General features: G+C 47.0%; 1 protein-coding gene across 7 annotated transcripts in view; it reads left to right on the top strand.

Annotated features, from left to right (window-relative positions):
* Positions 1–23,530, top strand: part of MIB2 (MIB E3 ubiquitin protein ligase 2) — a 143,108-nt gene that overhangs the window by 46,050 nt on the left and 73,528 nt on the right. For all 7 annotated transcript variants that reach the window (XR_012897327.2, XM_075906511.2, XM_075906509.2 and 4 more), the window contains 2 exons: positions 5,623–5,950; positions 11,399–11,570. Coding sequence is in view for 6 of the 7 variants with exons in the window: in XM_075906511.2 (XP_075762626.2) it covers positions 5,704–5,950; positions 11,399–11,570 (419 nt within the window). In the remaining variant the exon portion in view is untranslated. The remainder of the gene's footprint in view (positions 1–5,622; positions 5,951–11,398; positions 11,571–23,530) is intronic.

The raw sequence follows: 23,530 nt of genomic DNA, 5'->3' as shown, positions 1-23,530 counted from the left end.
AAGTCACATGCTGGAACCACGGCTGCTTTTCTCAGCATTGGGGACTGGCTGTGAAGTGGGATGGACCCATCACATAAGGGTGAGGAAGGGCTGAGGTAAGAGGCAGGGACTCCAGGAAAGGGAGAGTAGGGAGCTCCCTCAAGTGCTGAACCTCTTGCGAAGTGATAGGTGTTGGGGGGATCATGACAAAGCAATAGGAAAGTCAGTGGCACTCCGTAGCTCCAGAAAAGTACACGCTTTGCAAGGAGCAGGTGACTTAGTCTTCCTTGGTAGGTGGGGTCGGTCTGTTCCCACTTTCTCTCCTGTAGTCCACCTTTTCATCACGGTCTTGCCCTTTGTTATGAAGCAATAACCCAGGCTGGTGACTGGTAGTGTCATTTCACCAGGCCAGTGGTATTTTCTTATGTCTGGCGACAGCAGGTTTGTATGAAGAAAATCTCTGTGTATTATCCCAGATACTCAATTTCCTGCGCAAGTCCCATTGACCAAAGTCTTGATACTGATTGAAACAGCACTGAGTCCAGTGGGGCCTTGACCCAGGACTGGGGCGTGTAGGCATTCCTCCAATATTACCAAAAATAACCAGGAGAAATACATGCAGAGCAAGGCACTGCTCAGTGTATGTTCACATGGCAAAGTATCACCCTTAATAAATACTACCTAGCAAACGCTGCAAGGAATAAGATAGTTAGAGGATGAATGTCTGTGGTATGCAGTATTGTAAATTTGACACCATCAGCAGGGGTCTGAATTAGAGATGTAAAATCCCATGTAATTGGTTAGCTGGTTAAACATTAAATGGGGGGTGGGTGGGGCTGCTGCTCCAGCAGGTGGACTGGAGTGCCCCCCCGCTCCCTTCCTGCCATGAACAGGGGCTGCTCTGGTCGAGGGCCCCAGGATTAGCTGCCTGCCTGTGGCGGGGCGGGGGGCTGCTGCAGCCCCACCCACCACCACCCATTTAATTAGCTAATCGATTAACATCGGTAAACCATTAGCATCCGTAGTCTGAGTAGGAACTGGGAATGAGTCATTGCAATAACTAACTTTCCACTTTAGGTATCCTCCCCTTCTTATAATCTCCACCCTGATTGAATTAGCTCTGATGTAACACTCCCATCTCTGTGTCCCTACCATCTGTTTCTTTTTCTTTCACTTCATGTATCTGATGAAGTGCCTTGCAACTCATGAAAGCTTATACCCTCATGAAATTTAGTTTTTTTAAGGAGCCACCGACTCCTTGTTTTTGCTGAAACAGACTAACACAGCTACCTTTGAAACCAGTTTTATAACATGTTAGTCATGGCAGAAATGCCTCTTTAATGTCAGAAATAATGCACAGAATCCATTAGTTCACATAAATCACAAAGCACTAACATTTCCTCTCTTGCAGCAGTATTTATTCTGGCATTCTGCAGTGTATCGCTAATCACCTGCCACTAAAAAGTGAAAATTCCTGACAAATGTCATATATGAACATTTAGGGTCACATAAGAGCTGTTACAGCATCTGGAAGCAGAACTGAGCTCTCTTTGGTACTGCGTTCTGAAGTAGGAAGATTTTTAGGAGGAGACTGAATGGCGTATTAAGATGCAGAATGTTAAGTTAAAAGCCAAGGGATACAACTTTCACCTCAATGACTTTACTCTCAAGTCACTTTTGAAAATGGGATTTAAGCATTTCAGAACCTGTGTTTCATTGATTAAGTCATTGAAGTCCTTTCATTTAAAATGTAGGGTAAAATTCAGAATTGGAAGTATTTCTTCAAATCACAGATGGTAGGGGCATGTGGGTGGGATTTTTCCCTGACTTTTCTGATGAAAGACTGTTCACTAATCATTTAACCAAGACTGACAGAGTAATTCCCTTTTAAGACCACAGTTCTTACTTTTTCTTCAGAAGAAAGGTTATTGCTTATTCAAGCTACTGAACTGACTAAAATTTGAAGTAACTGTATGGGACAGGGATGCAATTGCAAACTATAATCCCTCATTACCCTATAGCTGGAAACCAAAACATCCGTGTCAGCGTTAATAAGTTGCTATTAACATTTAAAATTCCAAAATATCTTCCTTTCTGAGTGAATATTATTTATTTCTCGCTTGCATCCGTGTCCAGCACAGGACAAATCTGTCTTGTTAGAGGAACACAGCAACTGTCTTACAGGATCCAGGAAGCCTCATTTTCCTTTATGTGCAAAAGACTGGTGAATGATGATCAAGTAGTATTCAGGAGCGAATGAGTGCCGGAGGACTCTACGTCTGGGGAAGACCAGGAATAGGAAGGAACTAGATTGACTTAGGGATTTGGGGGTAGATTTCTTCATGTCTAGCTCACCGGTTCAAGTCTACTGGCCCCAGTAGAAGCAGGAGGTTGTTCGCATCTGTTAATGGTTCAACCTGTGTGAAATGAGTTTTATTCATCTCAGTTCTGCTCCCCCTGGACACATATCCTTGCAAAAATAACCCTGGCAGTTGAAACTAATAGATGACTTTTGTGGCCGCCTGAAAATAACTTTGCGCTGGACAGCATGACCTCCCACTCTTATAACTTGCTTTTTTTTAAATGGTGGCCTCAGCATTCTTTTCTGCCATGACAAGCAACCAGTTCTAGCAGTGACATACTTTCCCTCCGGGCTGCCCTGACTTGCTGATGGCTCATCCATCAAAGACGAAGCTTACTTTTGAAATGTTGCTTACTGGTTTTTCAATGGCCAATGCCTCTTGTCTGCCCCCCACCCCTTCCATGTTTTTAAAATGAAAATTATTTATAGGCGTGTGGGTCTAATCTTAAGTCTGTTCACTAGGATGAGGTGACTCTGGTTTAGTGGGAGGAAACAGTACAGTTTGTGTCCTTTCCTCCTTTATAATGTGAGTGATTCTTCTGTGCCTGGATTTCTCAGCTAATCATGACTCTCCTAATCACATTGAGAGTTGTTGAGCCCTGTGAATTGGACCATTTAATGATGGGGATATTGACATACTTCCCCATAACAGGCTATAAATCTTCCCTGAGCTCTTTTCATCTTGGAATTGGCGTTTGTACATAAGCAGTAGGAGCAAAAGCCACACCATCCTTGCAGTGAGGTCTAGTTACTAGATAGGTTACAGCCAGCATGAATTTGTACAGAACAAATCATGTCAAACCAATCTGATAGCTTTCTTTGAGAGGATAACAAGTTTTATAGAGAAGCGGTGAATGTGGTATACTTAGATTTTAGTAAGGCATTTGATACGGTCTTGCATGACCTTCTTATCAATAAACTAGGCAAATACAGCTTAGATGGGGCTACTTATAAAATGGGTGCATAACTGGCTGAATAACTGTTCTCAGAGAGTAGTTATTAATGGTTCAGTCATGCTGGAAGAGCATAAGTGGGGTTCTTCAGGGATCTGTTTTGGGACCAGTTCTATTCAATATCTTCATCAACAATTTGGATGATGGCATAGAGAGTACCCTTATTAAGTTTGCAGACAAACTGGAGAAATGATCTGAGTTTGTTTAATAAGGACAAATGTTTAGTACTCCACTTAGGAAGGAACAATCCGTTTCACGCGTACAGAATGGGAAGTGACTATCTAGGAAGGAGTACTGCAGAAAGGGATCTAGGGGTCATAGAGGACCACAAGCTAAATATGAGTGAAGAGTGTGACACTGTTGCAAAAAAAGCAAATATGATTCTGGGATTCATTAAGAGGAGTGTTGTGAATAAGACACGAGAAGTCATTCTTGCACTCTACTCTGCACTGTGTAGGCCTCAATTGGAGTATTGTGTCCAGATCTGGGCACCACATTTCAGGAAAGATGTGGAGAAATTGGAGAAGGTCCAGAGAAAAGCAACCAGAATGGTTCAAGTTCTAGAGAACTTGAGCTATGAGGAAAGAATTGGGCTTGTTTAGTTTAGAAATGAGAAGTCTGAGAGGGGATATGATAGCAGTGTTCAAATACCTAGAAGACTGTTACAAAGAGGAGGGAGGAAAATTGTTCTTGGCCTCTGAGGACAGGACAAGAAGCAATGGGCTTATACTGCAGCAGGGGAGGTTTAGGTTGGACATTAGGAAAAACTTCCTAACTGTCAGGGTGGTTAAACACTGGAATAAATTGCCTAAAGAGATTATGGAATCTTCATCACTGGAGATATTTAACAGCAGGTTAGACAGGCATCTATCACGGATGATAGATGGTGGTTGGTCTTCCCATGGAGGCCGGGGACTGGACTCGACGACCTCTCAAGGTCCCTTCCAGTTCTAGTATTCTGTGGTTCTGGTCGTCTTGTTCAGTATATTTGGCAATATTCTGATACTATTATTTCCCAGAAGCTTTGGCTACATCTTCTTTGATGGTTCTATAGTTCACAGAAATGCAGTTCACTGTCCGGTCTTTAGAAAATGAGTTCTAAAGGCCTTGCCTTATTACTGGCCAGTAACTATAGTGGAGATAAGTGGTTTGAACCCCTTTTTGGTGATATTTGAAACCGCTCTAATACTGAAATGATCTGAGTAGGCACTGTTGCCCTCTAGTTTTGGAATCAGGGCTGCTGAACTGTGTATCATAGGACCTATACTGTTAGCAATTAAAGGAATTTTGGTGGTCTACTTGGCAGTCTACGGGCTGGATCCAGACCACCAGACAATTCTTTCCAACCCCTGATTGCTGTCTCTCTCCTCCTCCCTCCAGTAGACCTGCTCCACCAAAAGGAATCCTCCACACGGCAGGACCATGCATGTACAGTGAGTGTGAGGTCATGCCATGTGGAGGACACCGTTTTGTAGAGCACTCCTTTCTGTTGGTGAACTGAGGAGGTTCCCCACAACTACCTTCTGACCCACAGCACTGAAAATTTTTTGGACCAAGGGCAGGGGCTCGTGCTTTTGGAGGAAGAGGATCTGTGCTCTGTTCATGGAGAAAACAGGAGGTTCTGAATGGGCATCCAACACAGCTCTAACCAATTTGCAGCCAGCTAAGACTTTATGGTGTGACCGAGTGGGGGTTGTATTCACTCTGTTTGCTTGTTGTCTGAGGAAGGAGCTAGGAACCAAACCAATTTAAATGTTGCAGTTTGCTGTCAGCTTGGGTGAAATCCTGGCCCCACTGAAGTCCATGAGTGTTTTTCCCACTAGCTTCCATGCAGCCAAGATTTCACACCCTGTCTGCAAGGGAGAGAATTTTCTTTGACATTCCAGGGTGGTCTCCGGTAGCCTAATGCCCTGCTTCCCAAAACAGCTCTCCACAATTTGGGGAGAGGCAGGGGAAAGGGGGGGGGGGGAATCTGAGCTGAGCATAAGAACGGCCACACTGGGTCAGACCAAAGATCCGTCTAGCCCAGTATCCTGTCTGCCAACAGTGGTCCATGCCCGGTGCCCCAGAGGGAATGATCAGAACAGGTAGCCATCCAGTGATCCATCCCCTGTTGTCCAGTTCCCAGCTTCTGACAACATTTCCTGTTAGGTTAGAGTTACTGGTTCAGAAAAGGCAAAGTCTAGAGGAACACCCAGATAGCATGAATGCAGTGGGACCTTGCAGCCTGGTTTAATTGGCAAAAGTTATTTGCCTGCCCTCCTTGCTGGAAAGATGACTTTTGCGACTTGCTGTATAACGTGTCCTAACTGTGGGCTTTCTTCCCAGGTGTGCAGGACACCCTGTTCCCTCCGTCTTGCCTTTGAGCTCCGCTGCCACTGAATGGTGTGAGGGCCTCCGTGCAGCACTATGGACTTGGACCCATATGCAAGCATGCAGGTCGGGATGCGGGTCGTCCGTGGAATGGACTGGAAATGGAGCAACCAGGATAATGGCGAAGGGAATGTTGGGACTGTGGTGGAGATTGGCCGGCAAGGCAGCCCAACAACACCGGATAGGACTGTGGTGGTCCAGTGGGATCAAGGGACCAGAACCAATTATCGGACCGGATTCCAAGGAGCCTATGACCTTCTTCTGTATGATAATGCCCAAATAGGTAAGGCCAGTGAAATATTAGTTGGATATTGACAAGAGCTCGTCATCTGATGCCATAAACCAGGGGAGGGGAACCTCAGGCCTCGGGCCAGATGTGGCCCCTGACTTGCCTGGATTCTGGCGCCCTCCCCTTCTCCTCCCCCCAGAGGCTCAGGCCCGCGCTGGCACTCCAGCTCCCCTGCTGCCCCATTGCAGGGCTGGAGCACATGAAATCTACTAGGCAGGGCCCCCTAGACTCTGCGGTGCAAGGTGAATATGGGGAGTCTTTCTCTTTAGTTGGGGGCCACGTCCGTGAGGGTTGTCTGTGTGTTTTTGTTTTTTTTCTTTTTTGCTTCTCACTTGTGTGCAGCCCCCGACTGATTTTTTTTCATGGGTCAGCGGCCCCTGACCCAAAGAAGGTTCCCCGCCCCTGCAGCATAAACCCTACTGCACAACAACTTGCACAAATGACCACCGTTCCCTGCCTCTCAAGGTCTCATGCCTGGTGAGCAGACGCAGTGTGGGTGTAGACTGGGAGCCTTTGAAACCCTGCTCTGTGACATTGAGGAGGGGGAGAGGAGGGGGGATTCCTACATCTGTGTCGATTTGTTTGTAAAATGAAGGTAATACTGCTTGGGAGGGGTATGGTTGTGTTAGCACTTTCCGTTTTCAGAGTTCTGGGCAAGGCACAAGTATCACATGAGCCTTTTACAGGCGATACCAGGGCAGGATAGTTCACGTGCTAGTAGCCATACTGTGCCCAACAAGTCACTGGGTCTTCCTCAAACAGTCTGTCCCCTGCTGTTGACTCACTTTCTCTTAGCACATTTAGAATGACAGAGCACAACTCCCTAGTAGTTTCAGCTAAATAACAGGCTACGTCTAGACTGGCATGATTTTCCGGAAATGCTTTTAACGGAAAATTTTCCGTTAAAAGCAATTTAGGAAAAGAGCGTCTAGATTGGCACGGATGCTTTTCCGCAAAAGCGCTTTTTGCAGAAAAGCGTCCATGCCAATCTAGACACGCTTTTCCGCAAAAAAGCCCCAATCGCCATTTTTGCGATTGGGGCTTTTTTGCGGAAAACAAATCTCAGCTGTCTACACTGGCCCTTTTGTGCAAAAGTTTTGCGCAAAAGGGACTTTTGCCCGAACGGGAGCAGCATAGTATTTCCACAACAAGCACTGATTTCTTACAGTAGGAAGTCAGTGCTTTTGGGGAAATTCAAGCGGCCAGTGTAGACAGCTGGCAAGTTTTTCCAGAAAAGCAGCTGATTTTCCGGAAAAACTGGCCAGTCTAGACACAGCCACCGTGTTTTATGGGGGTGGGAAGATCTCATCTACATAAAAAGCAGCTCCAAGTCTTTGGGGAAGTGCTGATCCCAGGGCAGATGTAGCAGTTCTTGGGGTGCACTGTAGCAAACTCTAGTGTAAACTCATGGGGGGCAGCTCAAAAATCTGTAGGCCAGTACCGTCCTCCTCACCAGTGTTCCCTGTAAGCTGGGCACTTGTGTGGACACCCAACTCTTTAGCAGAGCACCCACAGCTAGGTTTCTGTTTCTACCGGTGGTGCACATTCACACATATCTTGGTGCACATAGAAAATGTATTCCACACATGGATGGAAAAAAATCCACTCAAAGATGGAAAAGATTAGAGGGACTATTGCTTCTCACCCCACCAAGGAGGGTGCTGACTACCCTGCATCCCAGCAACCCTGATCCTGGCCCCTTGTGAAGGGGAGTTGAAGAAAGAGGCCTGCGCCACCCTCAATAGGCAGCAGTGACTCTTGTCACATTGGGCTGCGTCCAGCTCCCAGCTCTGGGTGTTGCAACCTTACCCAAATGGCTGCAGCACCATTGGACTTTGGCTGCACAAATATGATGAAGGTGAACCTGTGCATACCTAGCAATGACATGTTAATAAGAGAGGTTGTATTTTGCTGCTTTCTATGGGTGCTGTTTGCAGCCACATCCTTGCCTGCCTCAGACTCAAACTTTGCAGTTTAGAACCAGCCCCAGAGAAATGCAGTTGAATTCCCATCGTCTCCCTGTTTGACTCCAACAGCTTGAAAATTGCGCTAGTCCAAAATCTAAGACATTCAAAATTCCTCCAAAACTTACTGCTACCGTTGCGTAGCATCAGTTTTTGGGGCTAGAGGGGGATGCTTTCTCATTCGAATGCTAGGATATCAGTCTAAAACTACACTGAGTGTTCTCATTTACGATTTGAACTTTGTGACTTTTAGCCTCTACTATCCTGAGAACCAGGGATTTATGATGTTGGGAAGCAGAGACTTGAAGCTGCTTTCAGATGCAATGTAAATAATTTGGATCAAATTCTCCTTGCAATGTACATCCAGAATATTTTAATCACAATTGGAATTGCTCCAGGCTTATACTAGGAGAGCTGAGGGGAGAAGCTGACCTCCTGATCTCAAATTCAAACCATTGGAGAGATACGTAAACAATAGCAAAGGCCTGTGGGAACAAAATTTTCAGATATGGATGCCTGAAGAACCAAAATAAAAGTGCCCCAACTTTTCAAAGTTGCTGTGTACCCCCGATCCCCGGGAGCTACAGTATCAAGAGCCTTTGGAAATCAAACCTCTCCTATTTGGGAGACTGACTCTCAGTAGCTAGAGTTGAATATTTTGGCATAGTTTTACAAAAGTTTCTGGGTGACGTAAATTTTTTCCAAGCAATATTCTTGGGCCAATGACCAGGAAGATGTATGGGTGGGATCCAACTGTGGCAGCTTTATGTCCTTGCTTTAAATTGTTCTTAATGAAATCTGAAAGGAGATCGGTGTGGGCAGTGTTCCCTGTAAGTTACGCACTTGTGCAACCACTCAGAAGAGATTCAAATGCCACCCAGCTAATTAGCAGAGTGCCAACAGCTAGATTTTTTGTTGTTATGGGTCGTGCACATTTGCACATGCCTTGGTACATATAAAATTTATTCTGCTCACAAATGTAAAAAAATTGCCTGTGAGTGGAAAAGATTAAAGAGAGCATTGGTGTGGGGAGATGGAAACTTCTTGTTTTAATGTATTACCCCTGGTTTGTGTGTGTGTGTGTGTGTCTCTGAGTGCTGAACCAAGAGAAATACACCGACTGCTTTATCAAAATGTATTTATTAAAGATTTTTATTGGCGAGAGGGGGGAAAAAACTGCTCCTAAGAAAATCAAAAGTTGCTCCCATGTAACATCATTTGAATGATGCATTTGAGTTTGCTAGCTTTGTTCTTTTATCACACGAGCATGAAAAAGGTCCAGACAGCACCCATTAACTATTAATCCAGAATAAACAAGATGCACTCGCGCACACATGCTACCCGGGCCCCTTTTCTTGTGGAGGCTTTGTTGCTTAAACTATTATTAAAGCTTCATTTTTGAAGTAACCGTCCCCATTAATGTAGCACACGCTCCCCGGTGCCGCGTACGCTGCTTCTGGTTAGTTCCGTTTCCAGTTCTGGGCATCAGGTGAGCTCAGCATCAGAAGGGCTAAAAAGCAAAAAAAGTTCGACATGAAACCTTCCCGAACAATCTCACTCGCTGGAGCGGCGCTTCGTCGGCTCCGTGAGCACCGGGGTTGCCGGTGGCGGTGTGAAAGATCATGTGTTCTCTGGAGGAGCTGTCTGATCTGAAGACTGTTCTGCTTCATTCCACAGAGTGAATCTTTAGCTTAACCCCCCTCCTACGGGGGCTGGTGAGGCATGGCCAGCTTTGCTCAGGCAAGGCTATGGGGAGGGAGCAAGAAGAATGTGGCGCTTGATTTTGTTGCTGCTGTTCTTGGGAGCAGCTCTAAGCCTAAACTGGGTAGGCAGCCACTTAGGGCGCTGTGACTAGGTCTTGCAAAAGAGGGAGAGTCCCAAACTCCATTGAGCATCAGTGGGATGTGAATGCTTCCCTCCCCGGGGTGTGTCTGGAAATCCCTGTCCCGCCTTCAGGGGAGGTGAGCACCATGGTGCTTAAGCGCTGCTGCAAAAATGCCTCCTAACTTGCTAATTGCCCCAATACATGGGCTGGAGGAAGAAGCCAGCTGGCCAGGGCCCAGTCTTGAATGCTAGCGGGGAGAGAGTGAAAGGCCGAGAAGAAGGCAGGGAGGGAGGAGACCTGAAGAAGGAAAGAGGCGGAGACCTGCTGTTGTGCCTTAGAGGAAAGTGAGGAGGGAACCAAAAGTTTGTCTGCCTGGGGTACCAGTACACCTAGGGCCTGCCTGCCCTCTTCTAGCTATGGACAGCAAATCGTCTGAGGATCACAAGACATCCCTTGGGGCTTCCTACTAATGGAGCCAGAAGAGGACCTCTGTCCTAGACCAGTGTCAGACAGTTTCAGGAGAGAGAAGAGAATCATGGAAAACTGCAGCGCTTGGAGACCCTCCTTAACTGGGAAGGGGCGTAGAAGAACCATAGATCTCTAAAAGCAGCGTTAAAGACGTTGGCAGTAGTTAAACAAGTAGAGCCGCAGTCCCGCCAGCAGGACCAGTGTGTCAAGCAAATCCCCTTTTGCCATTGGAGTCTGCGTACGTTTCCTAAATGTTCCCTGCATTTGGTGCGTTATCAGCATTTTAAATAACACAGTGTCTGCTCCTGAGCTCCCCTCTTCTGTCTCTGAAAGCATTTACATTTAAAACCACTAACAGCCCAACGTATTGCCTGTGCAGGAAGATGAAATGGGAATTTCAGACTAGGGATGTGGTAGTGTATGCGGTTACACACAGGGTCCCCCCCACCGCTGCTGTCTCTTAAGCTGGCTCCCTGCGAGCCCCCTCCCCCATGCTGCTGCTGCCGAGTACGTGGCTGGTGAAACGGCTTTTAAGCTAGCTCCCTGCACGTACTGGCTCCCACGGAGCCACCTGCCTCTCCTCCCCCCACCCGCGTTGCTCTAAGGCAGCAGGGCGGGGGTGGGGCTGTGCCGGAGCTGGTGCTTACAGGAAGCCAACTTAAAAGCCAGCTCCCCGCACACTCCCTCTCCCACCCCCGCCCTGTAACTGCTGAAAATGTCAGCTGAACCTCTGCAATCTAGGACTCTGGTCCAGCAACATCTGGATCAAAGCGCCCCAGCACCCAGGCGCGCGAAGCAGCTGGAAGCCCCGTCCCCAGGGAGTCCTGGCTGGCGGGGCAGTAGCAGGGCAACCAGCAGCAAATGCAGGGCAGCTGGCAAGCCCAGTCCTGGGCATCCCCGGGGAGCCCCAGCAGGCCGGAGCCCAAGTCCAAGCCCTGCAGGCTGGAGCCTAGTGCCAGTGGGGCCGGAGAGGAGCCAGCCTCAGGGAGGGGAAGTGTCCTGGGAGGCTGGTGGCAGGGGACCTCCCTGATCCAGCAAATTGCCTCATTCCAGACAGGTCAGGTCCCGAGGGTGCCGCACAAGGGAGGTCCAACCTGTGGTAGTGCCAGCGGAGCTCAGTCCAACGCATTCAGCCTTGACACGGCTTCTCTGCTGAGTTGTGCGTGTGTTTTGGGTTTTTTTTAGGCGTGCGCCACCCCAACATCATCTGCGACTGCTGCAAGAAGCACGGGATCCGAGGCATGCGGTGGAAGTGCAAGGTGTGCTTCGACTACGACTTGTGCACACAGTGTTACATGAACAACAAGCACGACCCCTCGCACGCCTTTGAGCGCTACGAGACCGCGCACTCGCGACCGTAAGTCCCTGGCTGCGCCCGAGGAGGAATGTCAACCATGTGGAGTTGCGTACATGGCAGGGAGTCCTTTGGGGAGCCTTGCAGAGGTTGGGGGGAGGGGGGGAATTTTCAATAAATTCCAGCTATTTAAAAACATTTCAGGCTTTTGGGTGGAAAACCCAGAATTTCCATGAAAAGGTCACGTTCGGTTGTTCAGTGTCTGTGCTAAAAATGTGACTGTTTTGGTTTAAAATGTCAACTTTGGAACATGTAAACTTTCAACCCGCTCTGGAGTTCAGGGTCTTGCGCTGTACCCTGTCCTGACAGCTGAGTGCCTGGGGGCAATTCAATGGGCGTTCGGCCTGCAAGAGTCCCGGAATCAGGCCCGCACTCTGTCCTGCCTCTAACAGCAAAGGGTCCCTGGATTAACTGTGTGCAGGAGCCATCTTATTAGTGTTTATAAAGATGTTGATCGTTCCTGTGCCTATGGGGGAAATGTTCACAATTATGTTTGTTACGAAGCATCCCACGGTATGTCAGGCTCTTCTCATTGATGTGCCTGTTCTCATTGATGTGCCAACGACTATTGCTGTAACCTGTAACAGGCGGACAGAGCTAGGGCCAACTGCTGGGTACAGGCTGTCATGGGCAGCAGACTCCCAGCTCTGTCACAGCCTCTCTGACGCACCTTGGAAGTGTCACTAAACCTCTCTGCAGCTCTGTTATCCATCTGAGAAAAGGGGATTTTAATACTGACCTATTGCTGCACAGAGGATGTTGAGTCTTAATGTTAGCAGAGCTTTAGGTGACTTGCCCATGGATGTATGGGTACCCAGTGTCAGATTAAGGAGAAGAACTCGGAAGTATTGGCTTTTCTCTCTCCTTCCCCCCATCTCCTCCGAGCACTCCTTCTTTCTAACCACTAGCTCTCATTGTGGAATGAGGGTCCTTACTAGGGATCTCAAATCCCCTTTACAATTTTAACTGGTTAAACTATATGTTTAACTGGCCTGCATGTCACAGGCAGGGGGATGCTGAAGCAGTCCTATGCCCATGGTGTAGCGGGGTGGGATGGAGCAGCCCCATCCTCACCTGCTCCAGCTGAACTGGGCTGAGTGCTAGTTAACCAGTTACCCCAGTAAGCATGCGGGTAACACAATACTTACCAGTAACCGGTTATCCCTTTATATCCCTAGACCTACTGTCTATAATGCTGCCTGCAGTATTAACAAAAGCTGTTCTTTTAGGGATTCTGGCATAGGAGGAAAAGCAGCTGTTCCCAACAGTCCTTTTCCACCTGCCTCTTCCTTCAAGCTTAATCAACTCCTGGTCCGGTCTTGCTATGCAGGAGCCACCCAGCACTTGGGATGGGTTTGCTAAGTAGCATTAGTGACTAGGGATGTATGAATTTAATCGGTTAACGGACAAGCTGATGCTTATCGCTTTCTGTTACAGGTTAAATGCTGCCCTGCAGGCACGTGCCCACCAGCTCTTGGGTGCTGGCCCCGCTCCTGGGGAGCCAGCTGTTGCTCCACCTTTTGCTGTAGAGCCCACAGCATGGAGTACCTGGCTCCTGGGGAGCTGCGAGAACACCTCTCACCATCCTAGTCCTACCCACCTATCCATCCCCCAAAATGGTTAACCATGCAACCACTAGGATTTTTTAACAGTTCCACAGTTACTATGACTTTTTTTTTTTTTTTCAGCAGCGGTTTGACATCCCTAGTAGCCAGGCATGGAGTTTGATGCATCACTCTGAGTATACTTGGATCTTGCCAGTTTGTCCCAGGTGCTACCAGATAGGACTTTCTACACGAGTGCGAAGTTCATAGAACCATAGCAAATTAGGGTTGGAAGAGACATCTAGTCCAACTCCCTGCTCAAAGCAAGACCAACCCCAACTAAATCATCACACCCAGGGCTTTGTCAAGCCAGGGCTTAAAATCTCCATCCCTAGAGGATTTTACCACCTCTCTAGGGAATCCATCCCAGTGCTTCCCCACCCTCCTAGGGAAATAGTTTTTCCTGATATCCAACCTAGACCTCCCTCATTGCAACTTGAGACCGTTGCTCCTTGGTCTGTCATCAGTCACTATTGAGAACAGTCTAGCTCTATCCTCTTTGGATCCCACTTTCAGGTAGTCGAAGGTTGCTATCAAATCATCCCTCACCCCATTCTTCCGCAGGCTAAATAAGCCCATTTCTGTGGGTGTCGGATGTAAGATATTACTGTCCTCAGTTGGGAGGCTTTTAGATGGACTTTGCACTGGTGTAAATGGTTGCACAGGGTGCAGGGCAATGGAGAATCTGGCCCTGGGTGTATGAATCATGCTTGTTAAGTGAGGGAGAGGATGAGGGAAGTAATGTCAAAGGAATGCAGAGGGCCAGATTGTGGGTGCACTGCATCGAGTGCAAGAAGAGCCCTCCTGCAGGCGTTACAATGGCACACACAATAAATCAGCATAGTCCCTAGTGCAGTCGAAGGCCTCTCTGAGGGCCTTCATTCATACTAGTATCCAACTTCCTCACAAACTTCGATTTAGTTATTCCCACAACAGTCCTGTGGGGCAGGGCTGGTGTCCCCGTTGTACAGTTGGGGAAGCTGAGCAACGATGCAACTTACCCCTGGTGTCAAGGAAAGCCTGAGGTGGAGCAGGGACTTGAACTCATGTCTCCCAGATTGTCAGCTTATGCCCCTAACTATTAGGCCATCCTTCCACTGAGTGCAAAACTTGGAAGGCCCGGAACCCTGAGGCTGGTAGTGGCATAGCGAATGAGGTGTTACCAGTCTGACCTGTAGCTGAATTCCATAATCTTTTTGGGTGAGGATTTGCCCTTGTGAACCAGTTACCCTGACCTCCATTGACCCATTCTTCTCCTTTTTGTCAGCATGAATGTTTGCATTATTATATTGAGTGTTTCTTAAAGCTGAATGTCTCCTGGTGAGTTACGCAATAGATGTATCAATGACTTACTGTACCTTCTTCCCTTGTGTGAGAGTGGTGTGTTCTGGAGTCAATGGAAGATCCCTTTGTGGGATGGCAGCAGCATGGGGAATGTCCGTTGCTCCAGCAAAAGGGTGCAAATCATTTGGTTTTATTGTGTCAAAGGAGACGGTCTCTGAGCCGGGAGGCACGTGTTAGCCGTTAAGAATAGAACATGTCTCGTGGTTGCATTAATATGACAATCCAACCAGATAATGTTGTGAAATGAGCTTTGGGATTCCTGCAGTGTGTTCTCTCTCTCTCTCTACATTATAATAATTAGTCTCTTGCAACACTACAGGGAAGTACTCATTCATCCCTTTCAGCAGAGCGCTTTAGAGCTTAGCCATTACGCTGCACGATCCCAGATCCAAAAACAATTACTGTAAATGGCTGTGCTGATACGCATCCGCTCCAGCGCGCCAATACCCGTGGACATGCAATGATTGCATAGGACATGGCTGTATTTACCATGAATTCCTTGCATGCCAGCTCTGCCGCCCTTCCTGATCCTCATGGGGAACACCCAATAAGATCCCCTTTACCCCATCTTTTTTAAATCAAGGTGGCTTCTGGGCCGTTTTCTCCCTGTCTCCCCATGTGTACAGAAAGTGTGGCCTTTTCTGTGGATGCTACATGGAGAAGGAGGCAGATGTTCTCATAAAGGCCATCATACAATGTGAACCGCTGAACTTCTATTGATGCCAGAGACAAAACTCCCCTTGATTTCAGTGGGATGGCACCATTAGCAAGCATCTAAAGCAGTTTCTCAACCAGTGGTACGAGTACCCGAAGGTGTACTCAAGAGAAGTCTGGGGAATACGTTACCACAACTGAAATTTGGAGAAAACTGAATTTTTGTTTTAAGTTTTATAGCGCTTTATTATTTTTGTATTTTTTACACCCCAAAATGTCATTGCCTGCCCGGCTACAATTAAGTTGTTTAAACAAATGTCTTGCAGTAGTAGAAAAAAAAATGGTGTGTCTGAAAACTGTAGGTACTGGGGGAACTTATACATTTTTTTTAAAGGAGTACGTAATAAAAAAAGATTGAGAAATACTGATCTAAGGGATGCATCCTAGGCTGGTTAGCCCTGAATTACAACAGGGCTGTTTTTATGCATGTCAATTTGTAAAGATCCAGTGTCCTGTGGCTGGGCTGTTTATTTTTCACTTTTTAACCAAGAATTTTTCAGGTTTTGTAGCATTTTAAAATTGGCACCATCCTCTCACGCCAGCCCTTGTGCAGTTGCAGGGGCGGAAATCCCAGGGGACCTCATCAACCCAAGTGAGAGACGAGAGAAAAGTCCCTGAAACATTTTTCAATCATTTATTTGATGCTGGACTCTGCAAAAGATTCTGGCTTGGATCCCAGGATGCAGCTCTGGACCTGTATTTTTGTTTGTTTGTTTGTCACTTCTCAAATCCCAGAGTGGATGGATACCTCCATCATGTGACGTGCTGTACAAACACATATGACAGCCTGCCTCGAAGAGCCTGCAGTCTAAGACAGAGGTGGGCAAAATCAGACCCAGGATCCAGCCCATCAAGCACTTCTCTCTGGCCTGCCCAGCTGATTAGCAGACATTGCATGCTTACACCCTGCAACATGTGTTCATAGAATCCTAGGCTCAAAAGGGAAATATGGCATCAGAGTGCTTTTTGTTTGTTAGTTTATTCATTTTGATTGAGTTACACTGCAGGACTTCATAATGTAACTGTGAGGTACACATTTTATGCAATGACTGACACAGGGAATTTGCAGAACAATCTGAAGCAAATTTACAAAGAGATGCTTTGCAATTTGGGAATAGGAGAGACTGGGTACCACTTTGTTTTGAGTCAAGAATTCCATGACTTAACGAGTGTAGTCCCAGGTTGGAAATGGAACAAAAGCTCTCATTTTTTGAAGGGGAAGGAGTGGAGAGAACATAAGTAGCCAGAAAAAGAGATCCCACTTGGATGATACCTGGAGGGGGAGGGGGAAGGACGGGGTAAGGCATAGTGCCTCTCTTGAACATCTGATATTTGAGCTGCAAAAGCTCGTGGCCTAGGTGAAGGAGTTGCCTTTCCAAAGACCAAAACCTGCCTACTTAGGAATTAATGAACCCTGAACAGTACCAATGGGAAAGCTGCAAAGAGAATGCTGCTTTTATCTCTCCTTTTAATTTTATTTCCCTCTGTAAGGTAGAGGAGGGAACCCTCAGCAGCTCTCCAGAGACGTGCAACATGTGCATGTTAAAAGGAGAGTGTAACCGCTTGTCGGTTTGGTTTTTTTAATAAATAGGCTACAATAGACTTAATATTTAGAGACTCTGATCTCCTTTTGCCTTCTGGATGTGAGGATCTTTTGATTGAGAATTAAGAAATGAACAGTCCCTAGCATATCAGCGCTTTGTTTTCAAGCCTCAGGCAATGTACTGTGATGAGCTCACTTGCATGTTAATTAGCATCAGCCCTTAATAAGGAAGCTGTAGAGGGAAGCACCCACCGGAGACTGCAGCATCCCTTCATCTTGGGTCAGTGGACCTGTTACCAGTAACTGCTAGTTCTGTTGCACCATCTCCTCTCTTCCACCTCTCTTCTGCAGTAGTAGTAGCCCCCTGGGGTGGATTTGAATGTTGGCATGTGTGCCTGACAGCAGAATGCAGTCCCTTCTATGGAACTGTATCTGCTTTCCAGCGGAGGTGGTTCATTTGACACGGGACATCCCCCTGTTCCCAGAGGCCAGTGTTCCTTGTAAGCTGTGCACTTGTGCAGCTGCTCAGGAGAGATTCCAGTGCCCTAGCCCAGCTAGGTTTGTGTTTCTCCAGGTGGTGCACACGTACACATGCCTTGGTGCATATGACAAAATTTATTCTACATATGCATGGAAAAGATTAGAGGGAACATTGCCAGGGACTAGTAGTCAGCTTTCTGGGTTTCTTCCCATCCTGACTCAGCTCTGTGTGCTTGGCCCCGGGATGTCCCCATTGTTATGACTCGCCTGTGACTTTGCAGATGAACAGTGCTCCATAAATAGCCCGTGAGATGTGTTCACCGAGTGAACAGCCATCCACTTTGCCTCCCTCGTTGGACCTGAGTGTATCAATTCTGTGGCTAAGCTGAGATGAGACAGGCTCATGCGTATGTGTGATGGCTCAGTAATCCCATGGTTTAAGAGGCCCGAAGCACCCACAAGCACACCGCAGGATCCCAAATCAGCTTTGGAAATAGACCCATAATACATATTCACCTGCTGATCCTTTAAGCCCCTAGAACAGTTTTTCTTAAACCGTGTTCCTCATTTTTCTCAACAACTTTTCCCCGGCCTCATAAAAGGGTGTTTATGGTGTTCCTCATTAAAAAAAATTATTGTTTAGTGTTCCTCAGTCTTAAAAAGTTTAAGAAGCACTGCCTTAGAAGATCTTAGTTCCCAGTACTGCCAGTGGGCAATTCCAATTGTTACTCTCGTAACTTGACTCTGGTAGCACCTGGATATTGCATGTCCTGGGACTGGTCAGCACGTTACTAGCTGCTCTAGGAAGACACAACAGGTTCATGTACGATTGAAGCTAGAGTTTGCTGGCTCCTGTGCTTCTAGCCAGGCTCTTTGGAGTTAAGCATGTCAGAGCGCTTTGCCTACACAGCATCCCTCGACGCTTGTGGGGTGGCTAGACCAAGCCCTTCTGCGCTAGGGATTCATCCAAATTAAGCTAATAGACAAGGAACGTGCTCCCCTCGCTGCTCTTTGGTCTCCGCCTTGAATCTTAGTGATCCATGCATTGGAGGTGTGAGCTGCGTATTTCTGCTACACTTCTGTTCAAAGATCCACTGATGTCTGTTCCTCCCAGATTGGACTGCGAGCACTCTGGAGATTTTTGCTGCATTCAAAACTAACGGGGGGTGAAGTCTAGCCTGCAGGCTCTCAATAATAGCAGTGTAACCAACAGCGCTTTCCATGCACGGTTATTAATGGCTTATCTGGGTGTTGAATTGTAGAGCTAAAAACATCCAGCTGGCTTAATATGGCTTGTCAATAAGAAAATGTGGTGGTTTTTGTGAGATGGAAAATCTCCCTTCTCTTTCATAAACAGTGTGGAACTGATAAGCCATTGCCCTGAGGAGCCTTTATCTGCTTGATAGGTTTCCTGTCTGAAGATGGAGGATTTATTTTAAGGTTTGTAAACAGAATCATATAATTGTGGGACTGGAAGGGACCTCAAGAGGTCATCTAGTCTAGTCCTCTGCACTCAAGGCAAGACTACTCTAGACTATCCCTGACATGTGTTTGTTCTAACCTGCTATATGGCCAGGTCCACACTAGGGGACAAAGCTGAACTAAGATACACGACTCCAGCTGCGGGAATAACATAGTTGGTGTCAACGCATCTTAGTTTGAATTTCTGCACAGTGCCCACTGTGGGCGGTTGACTTCCCTTACTCCTCATGGCCTGGTGCAGTGCTAGAGTCGACGGGGGTGCAATCAGTAGTGGATTTAGCGCAGTGGTGGACAACCAGCGGCCTACGGACCCCCTCCTATCTGCCCACTGAGATGGAGGGCCACTCACGTGGCCCACTCACTGGTCTTGGTTGCCCCTTGTTGATTTAGTGGGTCCTTACTAGACCTGCTAAATCAAACCCTGGGAGATCGAGCTCCACAGCACTGATCTCTTGGTAAGTGGAGACAATGTCTTAAAAATCTCCATTGAGGGAGATTCCACAGCTTCCCTAGGCAATTTAATCCGGAGTTTTAGAAAAACTTTCTGACTCTCAAGTTGGTTAATGTCCAACCTAAATCTCCCTCGCTACAATTTAAGCCCATTACTTCTTGTCCTATCCTCTCAGGTTAGAGAACTATTTTTCTTCCTTCTGCTTATAACAATCTTATGTAGTCAAAAAATTGCTATCGTGTCTCCACTCGGCCTACTCTTCTCCAGATTAAACAAACCCAATTATTTCATTCTTCCCTTATAGGTCATGTTTTCTAGACCTTTAATCACTTTTGTTGCTCTTCTCAGGACTCTCTCCAATTTGTCCACCTCTTTCTTGAAATGTTGGTCACAAAACCAGATGCAACATTCTAGGTGAGGCCTAATCAGCGCAGAATAGAGTGGAAGAAATACTACTTGTGTCTTGCTTACAATATTACTGCTAATACGTCTCAGAAAGATGTTTGCTTTTTTTGCAACAGTCTCAAACTGTTGACTCATATTTAGCTCGTGGTCTACTCTTATCCCCAGATCCCTTTTTGCAGTGCCTCTTCTTAAGTAGTTATTTCCCATTTAGCATGTGTACAGCTGATTTGTTCCTTCCTAAGTGAATGTTTTGTGTTTGTCTTTGTTGAATTTCTTCCTATTTAGAGCAGATAATTTCTCCAATTTGTCCAAACCACTGAATTTTAATCTTTTCCTCCAAAGCACTTGCCCCAATGCCCAGCTTGGTATCATCTGAAAACTTTACACATGTATTCTCTATGCCATTATCTAAATTACTGATGAAGATATTGAACAGCCCCAAAAGGATCCCTGTGGGACCCCACTCGTTATGCCTTTCCAACAAGACTGTGAACCACAGAGACCTACTTTCTGGGAAGGTCTGCGTTCACCTTACAGTAGCTCCGTCAGACCCACTGACTGTGGAGGGCAAAGGTGGCAATAGCCTGTGGGCCTGGGTGATTGAAAAGGGCCGGGGGGCCCCCCGATTGCTGCCACTACTGGCACCGCAGCAGAGCTAAGGCAGGTGTCCTGCCCGCCCTCACTCCGTGATGTTCCCGGAAGCAGCTGGCACAGCTCCCTTGGGGGAGCCAGGAACTGTGGCCATTGGTGCCTATGGGGGAAGTGCCTGTGGGCAACAGCATACAGAGACCCCCCTGCGCGCCCCCCCCTCATATCTAGGAAGTGGAGCTGTTTCTAGAGGGGTGTGCTCATCACTTTCAGGAGCTGCCCAAGGTAAGCACCGACCCCTCCTCCACACTAATCCCCTTTCCCTGTCCAACCCCCTCTTGCAACTTAGAACCAACACCTAAAATACCTCTCAGATCTCTCCTCTCCCCTGCCTTCCCATCCCCTGTCTGGTGCAAGTGAGTGAGGACGGGGGAGAGCCAGGGATGTAGGGAGAGAGGGGGCATAGAAAGAGCAGGGACAAGGCCTTGGAGAAAGGATGGGTCAGGAGCTGGGCAGGGGTTGGTGTAATATATAACGGCCTGGGCACCACTAAGAGGGTCAAATCAGGGTTGCTCAAAACCAGGGCTACTAGCGGGTGCAACAATGATCTGCCTGCTCCCATTAAAACCCAATAACATGACAGTCTCTGGATTTGCATGATTAGACAGCTGGCAGCCCTACGTAGCAGTCATGTGAAAGTGCTGGCCAAGCCAGTAGTTCACTGGGCACTGACAGCGCAGGTACGACACTCTCCAAATATCAAGCAAGCCACATGCCATAGGGGCCCATTGACTGTCCTGCCCTGGGGCCTGGAATTGCTGTGAGCAGGCTTGAGATTCATCTAGGTTGTATTTCCCTAGTTCCTGAGAAGGTCATGCAAGCCCATATTAAAAGCCTTACTAAAGTCAAGATGTATCACATCTGCCACTTCCCACTATCCTCAAGGCTTGTTACCCTATTAGAGAATAGGTGTTATTCCAAACATGGGCACTGACTTCCCCTCTAGCTGAGGGGTGTTCAACACCACCTTCCCCCACCCTCACTGCCTCTATTCCATCCCTTCCCCGAAGCACCCATCTCTCCCTACCTCTGCTCTGCCCTTGCCCCCATTCCACCCCTTCCTCCAAGCCTCTGCCCCCCACTCTGCCTCTTCTTGCCCATACCCACTCCCCCTTCTCCCTCTTGGAGTTTCCTGAATGCCATGTGGGATGGATAAGAGGAGTGCTGGCCAGCACTCAGTGACTAAAGGGTTAAACTGAGGTAGCTACAATACTCCAACTGAGGGCTAATCAGTGCAGAGTAGAGCAGAAGAATGACTTCTCGTGTCTTCCTCACAACACTCCTGTTACTTGATAAAGCATAGTTGATTGCTAGGTGTTACAGAGCAACTGAGAAAAGAAAAGATTAAAACACAGTGAAAAATGGTATCTTTGGGCTGTAGCTTAAATATGGTGAGTGGGAGAAGGAAGGCATGGATTCACACTGATAAGTTTAACGAAACAACCAAAGCAAAGAAAAATACCCTGATTGTGACTAAATATACATTTTCCCTTTATTTACTACCAATCTCTTTATGGTCCAGTCCACTTCCATGCCCCGAATTCCTTGGAAGCATGGTTGTCCCACCTGGATTTAAATCATCCTTTTTCACCCAACTCCTGACTTAAAACTCACACAAAGAGAAACGGCAGCAGGTATATATTTACAATTTAAATTTCAGCACTATATCCCATTGGTTCTTCTGGCTCCCTGCCAACAACACCCTCTTGTGCAAGAGCTCTTGCGCAAGAGGGCAGTGTGGACGCGTGGCAGGGATTTCTTGCACAAGAAAGCCCTATGGCTAAAATGGCCATCAGAGCTTTCGTGCGCAAGAAAGTGTCCACACTGCCATGGATGCTCTTGCACAAAAGCACATGGCAGTGTGGATGTGTTCTTGTGCAAGAGTTCTTGCGCAAGAACCCGCCGGTGTAGACATAGCCAATGTGTTTTGTTTACACGTGCATTAGACTAGAAGCAGTGGTGGTTCCAAACATCATGCAGTATCCTTTTTCTAGGAACATCAGCCTGACACTAGTTGCCCGTATCCCAAGGACCACCTCTGTCTCAAACATTGTGGCTGTGTCTACATTGGCATCCCTTTCCGGAAAAGGGATGCTAATGAGACACATCGCAATTGCAAATTCGCGGGGGATTTAAATATCCCCCGCGGCATTTGCATTTACATGGCTGCCGCTTTTTTCCGGCTTCGGGATAAGCTGGAGAAAAGTGCCAGTCTAGAAGTGATTCTCCAGAAAATAAGCCCTTTTCCAGAGGATTTCTTATTCCTACTTTCAAGCCGGAAAAAAGCGGCAGCCATGTAAATGCAAATGCCGCGGGGGATATTTAAATCCCCCGCGAATTTGCAATTGCGATGTGTCTCATTAGCATCCCTTTTCCGGAAAGGGATGCCAATGTAGACACAGCCTGTCTGTCATTGGAAACTCAAGGCAGAAAGAGAATTCTCCTGCTGCTTGCACATCTTTCTGCAAATCACCTTGCATTATAAAACTAACAATCCAAAATTTCATCCCAAGACTGAGCACTTGCTCACACTCTAAGGAAAAAACTTGAAAGACTTTGCGATGCCGGCTTACCATGAACTATTTGTGTTACAGTAAATTAGAGATGCCCACTGAGGTAAGGGTCTCCTTATGCTAAGCACTATACATGAAAAACAAACAGTCCATGTCCCAAAAAGCCTAAATAAATAAGTTGGGCAAAAGACAGTTACGTATGAAAAAACAAGATAAAGCAACTTTCTCAGTCACACAGTAAATCTGTGGCTGAGCTGGGAATTGACCCCAGGTCTCTTGAGGCAGTCTAGTGACTTTGCAACAGGAATACATTTCCCCATGGGTTAAAATGAGAGAGGAAATAGCACTTCCTGAGGACTGTCTCAAATCATCAGGCCTAGAATAATCCTATCAGCCTAAAATGTTCATTGACAGAAAGAAGACGTTATTTTGGAATGGAAAAGCAATGCCCACGGTTTGTATCTGCCAGCCTTTCAACAGATGAGTACAGCCAGCTGCCCATGGATATGAAGTGGGGTTTGATTCAGGCTATTTCCTATTCTTCATTTGCCTACAATTTACATACGTTTAGCAACAGCTCTTTCAGACCAGATTGGCAAATGATGGAGGAAAGACAGCAGCAAAGTCTTTGAGAAATGCCTTATTGCATAATTCCCGATGCTAGATTTGCTGTGTGTATTTAGCTAGTAAGCCTCTTTTAACTGGGGACAAATTTGTGGCTGCAGTTTTAGCTTGTAGTTAACTGCAAGCGCAGCTCTTACTGTGTAGCCATCTAGGTA

Source organism: Pelodiscus sinensis, chromosome 24 (genome assembly GCF_052426305.1).
Source record: "Pelodiscus sinensis isolate ZL-2025 chromosome 24, ASM5242630v1, whole genome shotgun sequence".
Classification (NCBI taxonomy): domain Eukaryota; kingdom Metazoa; phylum Chordata; order Testudines; family Trionychidae; genus Pelodiscus; species Pelodiscus sinensis.
The sequence above is the reverse complement of the archived record's forward strand: the minus strand, read 5'-3'. Positions and strand labels throughout refer to the sequence as shown.